The sequence below is a fragment of the Mesocricetus auratus genome, unplaced genomic scaffold, assembly GCF_017639785.1.
Source record: "Mesocricetus auratus isolate SY011 unplaced genomic scaffold, BCM_Maur_2.0 Super-Scaffold_4256, whole genome shotgun sequence".
Taxonomy (NCBI): domain Eukaryota; kingdom Metazoa; phylum Chordata; class Mammalia; order Rodentia; family Cricetidae; genus Mesocricetus; species Mesocricetus auratus.
This window is the reverse complement of record NW_024429182.1, coordinates 47,663,536-47,670,729: the sequence shown is the minus strand read 5'-3', so window position 1 is coordinate 47,670,729 and position 7,194 is coordinate 47,663,536. Positions and strand designations below refer to the sequence as shown.

Genomic DNA, 7,194 nt, shown 5'->3' with positions numbered 1-7,194 from the left:
CCTCGGACTTCAGAAAAGCACCAATGGTTTTGGAGATCTGCCTGATTGACTTTCCTTTCAGCCAATCGAAATGCGGCCTGGAGGACGCGTCGCGCCCCGGGCTTCTCACTGGGCGGAGTAGCATGACAGGCCCGAGAGAAATGCCAATGTCCGCGGGGTCTTCCGCAAGTGACACTTGGCGGCACCAATCGCCGCCCTCCTTCCCGGCGGCCGAGCCCTCCTTCCCGCGGCGGGGCTGGCGGGGCGGGGACGCTGCGCGGCGGCGGCTGAAGCGCTAGCCGTGTTGGGTGCTCCGGGCGGCGGTGGCGGCGCTCGTAGGCGGTTCCGGTCTTGTCTCTCCGGGCGGCGGCGGCGGCTCATGGCGGCGACCGAGCTGAGAGGAGTGGTGGGGCCGGGCCCGGCCGCCATCGCAGCTCCGGGCGGCGGCGGTGCGGGTCCACCCGCGGTGGGAGGCGGCGGCGGACGCGGGGACGCGGGGCCCGGCTCCGGGGTGGCGTCCGCGACAGCAGCGACGGCGGGCGGCCCTAGCCCCGGAGCCGGGGGAGTGGCGGCTGGCGGCCCGGGTTCTGCACCGCCAGCCGCCGGCTCGGGCGGTTCGGGCGCCGGAGGCTCGGGCTCTGCTAGAGAGGGCTGGCTCTTCAAATGGACCAATTACATCAAAGGCTACCAGCGGCGATGGTTCGTGCTGAGCAACGGGCTACTGAGCTACTACAGGTAACTGCTTCCGGGGCGCCGCGCTCACCTGGCCTTCCCCAGTGCAGCCCACGGGCCCGCGCTGTCACTCTTCCCCCGGCCAGCTTCGCAGCCAAGGTCGCTCTGGGTCCCTGTCTGTCACCTGTGCAGGTTGACAGCTTGCAAAAGTCAGACCGTCCAAGATTTGACATGCCGCTCCTGTCCCCGCCGTCACTCGTCTCTGGTGCCTCATCTGCCTCTATCCCTGGGTCTTTCCTGTCAGCAATTGTTTGGAGAGCATCTGCTCTGCCATTGTATTTCCGCTACCACGTGGGTGCAATTGCTAATTCTGCAAGTAAGGCACTGTTGTGAGGCTAGAGGGGCGCAGACCGAGCCCGGGCACTGTCCCTCAGGAACTTACAGTGGAAGTTCTAACTCCTAACTTTTTGTGCTCCATTCTCTAAAACTAAAAGTTCCTGACACACTCTTGATAATACCTGCCCTTGCTTGCTCACTCCACACATTCAGACATCAGAACACCACAGTCGGGAGACTTTGGGGTTCTGTCCACGTCTTTAAGCGTGCGCTTACTTTCTCGGTCTGGACAGCCCCGAATGGAGATGTATTCTTGCTATAGCTTTTACACTTGCTTACCTCACCTCCTCCCACAGAATGATTGTCTTATCCAGCAGTCCCGTGCTCTTTTTTGTTTTACTTACATTTTATTACAGGAAGAATGCATGTTTTTGAAGTGCTTATTTTGGTGTGGTTAATGTATACTTACCATGACTCATAACGTGGTAATAACATGTCACATTCTGGGGCTTTTATTACTAGACAGAGGTGTTGAGAGGTGGTTTGGGGATAGGTCATAAGTATTCCCAGTGGCTGGACATTATGACTGGATGCCTTACATGCAACATTTCATTCAATACTCATAGATCTCCTAGCTCCCTGGGAGTTAGGACATGTTCCTATGTTCCTGACAAAGAAGCAGACTCTCCCAAGGTCTTAGAGAAGTCAGAATTTAAAGCTACTGTTCATAACAATATAACCTAAAACCTAGGTTAGTGTTCCGTGAACCAATTAGATACAGAGATAATTACCTAAAACACAGTTTATAGATTATGGTTACAAAGTATACCTTAAGAGGAATTTGCTTAGTATAATGCCATTTCTAATTAAAATCTCTTCTCAAAGGTCATCCAGTTTGGGAACCCAAGTAAAAGAGTGGCTCAGCCTGTATTTCTTTTCAGTTTCACCAGTAGTTACTCTTGTTACCAAAAGTTTCAGGGTGAAAGTTGGTTTCTCATCAACAACATTGGCTTGTTTCTTAGAGGATTTCAGGAAAGCTTGAAGACAAGAGTTAGAGGTTGCTATGGGAACATTGTTATCTCTTCTCAAGCATAGAAGATACCTTAAGATAGCTCATCCTCTATGCTTAAGCAGAATTAGTTGTGAATAACATTTGCATTGTTGTATTTTGAATTTTTTAATACAGCCCTTTTCTTCTGCTCATCTAGAAGTCAGTTTAAGATTATAACATGTATCTGAAGTTTTAGTTTGACCCAGAGTTTTTTCCCATTTATTCAAGCTCATATCTTTTTTTGTCATGTCTTGTTTTAATAGACTATTCTAATGTTCAGTTCTTTCATATCCTAACTTGGCTTATAGATCACTAATAACACTTATTCCCCATTTTCAAAAATTGTTCATTATGAGATGGGCATGGCGATAACAAGCTTTAATTCCCGCAAAAGGCAGAGACAGGCAAAATCTTTGGTGAGTTTTAGGCCAGTCTGGTCTTCCATTGCCAGCCAGTGCTACACAGAGAAACCCTGTCTTAAGAAAAATTAAAAATATTCTGCGGTCTTTGTAATCAAACCAAATTCTTGAGTGATCTCCTTTTCAGGCTATTTGATTGTTCAGTATCAGTCTTGATCAGTGCTGACCTTGGACATTAATAACTTACCTGTTGCTGTCTCTTTGTATTTGTTGCTACTTTACCTTCATTTTTACAGTAGCTGACTCCATGTAAACTCCTTCTAAAACATACCAAAATATACTATTAGCCTGTCCTTGCCAACTAGGACGGTCCCACTCACAAACCCATCAACAGGGTCCAGCTTATCAATCTATACATTACATTACATCCCCAGTGAAGTACCTCCTTCCTACAGTACTGACAGTTTCTTCTTCCTGGTATAGTGCCTGTGATCCTCATCTCTTTCCTAGAATTACCTATGCTATTCCTTCTCTGATTGTCATATGTCCAAAACCTACAGTCTCTTATGTATGCCATTTCTAAAATACCCTTTTCCTTCATAGATTCCATCCTCTGATGACAGAACAGACAAGAGCAAGCCTTCCTTTTATCGTTCTTATGCTTCTTTACATAGATATTCCATAATTTACTCTCTTATACAGAATCCCAGCTCTCCTCGCACACCCCAGGCTATAGTATTGGTTTTCCTTTTAGCTCCTAGAGATTAAATTACTATTTCATCTGGCCTTTTCAGGCAAGAGCTTTCTAGCCAGAAAATAACCGTGTAATATTGTAATGACTGACAAACTTTTCCTGTGCTCTCAGAATCTTTCCTGCCTCGGTTCTAAACATTTATAACCAGAGGTGTGTTTGCCTGAGCCTAAGAGCTGTGGTCAAGCCTGCCTCCCTCCCAATGTTTCTTAGTGTCTGTTACACAGCTGTAGACTTTATATTATCCGAGAAACTTCTTTGGTGCATGAAGCCAGTGGAGGCTGAAGAGATCCTAGGAGGTGGTTAGTGAAAAGTGCCGATAAGGAGGAATGTGGTAGAGGCCCAAGTAGTAAGGGTAAGCTGGCCTTCAGCTGTGAGTCTCTAATTCAGCCTGCATTATTCATAATGTAACTGAAGCTTGGGGCTGGGAGGCAAGAATAGAAAAAGCGGGGGTTCACGTTACAGTGCCAGGTGCAGGACAAGGAAATTGACCAGTCCTTTGAGACCCCCACCCCCACCTCACGGTCCCTTATTGCTCATTAGTACACATTTGAGAAAGAAAAAAAAGTTACACGTGATGAAGTGAACAACAGTGGATCTGTCTTCCTGAGGGCAGTAAACAGACTTTCTCAAACATACTAAATCTTGGTGTCTGGGGAAGGGTGTGTGCCCTTCCTGGCATGCAGGAATTCTGGATGTGCCAGGTGTATTTGGCTGCTTGGCTTTACTGCTTTGTTATGTGGCAAAGGACTTTGACCTCTTTATGGACAGAGAAAACTACAGTTTCAGCATGAAGGTCCCTGGGCATAGCCATTGGTAGTGAAAAGATGAGCAGTTTTCCCTGCATTCTCAGTAGTACTGAGATTTTGATGTTCAGTGTGAATCTTGATATTTTATGTCAAGTGCTTTGTAGCTTGTTGTCACCAAGTAATGTTGTAAAGTTCAAAAGTTAGTCTATTAATAGAATTGTCAGTAGACATTGGGGAAATTTTTACACCCAGTTCTCTTGAGTGCAGACCTGCTGAGTCTTTCCTGGCTATTAATAGGATGGCTTAGGAGTTCCCACCAATAAAAGTCTGGAACTTAGGAAACTGCGTTTTCTAGAAAGATTAAAATGCCTGGTGACTCTTTTGAGGTTATTCTTTATTGTCTCAGAAAGGTAGTTATTCTTATTTCTTATCATTTGAGCCATGACCAATATTTAATAGTCTAATCACTTAAGGTTTACCCTTTATACACTTCTGCAATATAATCCTAAGTGTGGCATGACAGTTCTCATTTGGGCTGATTTACAGCGAGGGGGTGGCTTAAGTGTATAAAAATGGAGCTATTCTTAGAGAATGAGAGTGTCAAAAATTTTTGTTGCACAAGGTTATAAAGTGTTTTATAACTTGTTAAGTAAAAAGTGTTTTCTAACTGCAAATGGGCATGAGGGAGCTTTGTTAGGTGAGGGAATGCTCCTTACTTGGTAGTGGCTGCACAATTGGAACTATTTGTCAAAACTCATTCAGTTGTACTTAATTAACTGCTGAATTAATATTTCATGCAATTTTATCTCAGTAAAGACTGTATTTTTAAAGCTGATGGTAAGAGGAACAGTGGGCCAATAAAATCTGACTCACATCATGTTTATAAGCTCTGAAAGCAATTCCCAATGCTTAAATTTCCAAGGCTTGAAAAATTTGCTAATTCCTAAGACTGCTTAATTTTCCAAGTGCTCAGAGTAATGAAAAGAAACTAGAAGCAGAACAGGACAAATATCTATTACCTTTCTGTTCAGCCTTTTTTCTCTTACTATGGCAGGTCCAAAGCAGAAATGAGACACACCTGCCGTGGTACCATCAACCTCGCCACAGCCAACATTACTGTGGAGGACTCTTGCAACTTTATCATTTCCAATGGGGGTGCTCAGACCTACCACTTGAAGGCCAGCTCGGAAGTAGAGAGGCAGCGCTGGGTGACAGCCCTGGAACTGGCCAAAGCCAAGGCTGTGAAGATGTTGGCAGAGTCAGGTATGGTGCAAAGAAACACTGGGCCTGAGTAACACAGGTTTTACCCTTGACTGCAGTGTATCTTTGGAGTATGTCCCATGCCTTAGATATCTCAAGCTTCTCATTGGGTGTTACTTTTCTTGAGTAGTGGTTCTAAACTCAGTTCAGTCCTTCACATGCACACACAACATTTTGTGATGTCTAGAGACATTTTTAGTTAAAATAATGAAAGCAGGGGTGTGTGTGACTGGCACATAGAGACTAGAAGCCAAAGACACTGCTCAATTCCTTATGAGGCACAAGAACAGCACCGCACCCTCCAGCAAAGAATCAGCTAGCTGAAGTTGAAAAACCTTGGTACTAGAGATATGGCATAGCACTTAGGCTTAATTATTATTATGAGGGGCTGGAGAGATGGCTCAGAGGTTAAGCGCACTGACTGCTCTTCCAGAGGTCCTGAGTTCAATTCCCAGCAACCACATGATGGCTCACAATCATCTATAATGAGACCTGGTGCCCTCTTCTGACATGCAGACAGAACAGTGTATATATAATAAATAAATCTTTAAAAAATTATTATTATGATTATTTTTATTATTATTTTTTGATTCAGGGTCTTACTAGTAACCTTGGAAATCCCAGAACCCCATCTTCCAGCCTCTGCCTCCTGAGGGCTAGGACTAAAGACATGCTCCAATAATGCTTAGCCTTATGACATATTGAGACATAATTACTTTGTTACTAGCTCAGTATTAAGATTCTTACTCGACCTAGGTTTGTTTGTTTTGTTTTTTTCTGGCAGTCTCATGTTCCAGGCTGGCCCCAAACTCACTCTATAGTTTAAGATGACCTTGAACTCCTGATCTCTCTGTCTCCACCTCTCAAGTGCTGGAATTTTAGGCCAGCTTCTGATAGCTTCTCATTTGGTAAAGTTGTAACAGACTTGATAGATGACCTAAAAACCAGTCTTATCAGGAGAGGTGGCCCAGTAGTTAGGAGTGCATCTTGCTCTTGCAGAGCTTGGAATTTCAGTTCTCGGGCTGGAGAGATGGCTCAGCCGTTAAAGGCTAGGCTCACATCCAAAAATATAGGAATTTCAGTTCTCAGCTCTCGAATCAGGAAGCTCACAACCATTGTGACTCCAGCTTCAGGAGGATCTGCCGCCTCTGACTGCTAAGGGCACGCACTAAAACACAATTTAAAGTAGTAAAAATCTTTTTTTAGCCTTTTTTTTTTTTCTAAAGAAAATGATAGGATTTGCCCTCAAGATATTGATAGTCATACTGAGCTTGCTCGGTGACAGAGAACTGAAATGTTCAGTTTGCCAGTTGCCTAGTTTATTTTTCCATCATTTCCCATACTGTACTGAATATCTGTTAAGCCTTGAGAGGAAACTTCATCGCTTTATCAGTTTTGTGGTGACAGGTTACGTCTTGACCTTGACCCCTGCCTCAGTCTAGCAGAAAGGACAGGCCTTTTCTTGTTCCTTTTGTTTAATTTGAAGGCTGATGTCAGCTCCACAAAGGAGTGACAGTGCTGGAAAAACAGTTTGCAGTGACAAACTGTTAAGTACAAAGCTGATGATGAGAGGTACAATACAGATTCCTGCTTGGTTTATGATTTGAGAACTCTCTTGTTTTGCTTTTGGAGTGGCTTTAGGGTCAAATAAGTTCATCATGAAGCTCAGCTTGGAGAAGAAAAATGAATAGAGCTTTTAGTGATGTAGACTTTATCTCAAGAAGCTGCTCTGCGATGCCCAACCCATTTTGCAGAGGGCCAGCATGCCTCCCTAAAGATAATGGTGGGTTTGCAGTAATAATTAGTGTGGATTACATTGGACTCCTCAAGCTAATGTTTAAAAGCTTGTTGCTGGGGATGTAGTTCAGTTGGTAAGAGTGCTTACCTACTATGCATGAAGCTTTTGATTCCTCAGAACAGCATAAACTAGGTGTGGTGGCCATGTCTTCCAGGAGTTGGAAGCAAGGGGATTAGGAGTTCAAGGTCATCTTGTCTACATAGGGAGTTCAAAGCTAGCCTGAGGTGCATTGGATGCTG

At 44.6% G+C, this 7,194-nt stretch overlaps 1 protein-coding gene across 1 annotated transcript in view; it reads left to right on the top strand.

The window, feature by feature from the left end:
• The first annotated feature begins 250 nt into the window (after positions 1-250).
• The window catches only part of LOC101823323 (oxysterol binding protein), a 31,789-nt gene continuing 24,845 nt past the window's right edge, over positions 251-7,194 (top strand). The window contains exons 1-2 of the mRNA XM_040747068.1: positions 251-714; positions 4,952-5,160. Coding sequence (XP_040603002.1) covers positions 359-714; positions 4,952-5,160 — 565 coding nt within the window. The 5' untranslated portion in view covers positions 251-358. The remainder of the gene's footprint in view (positions 715-4,951; positions 5,161-7,194) is intronic.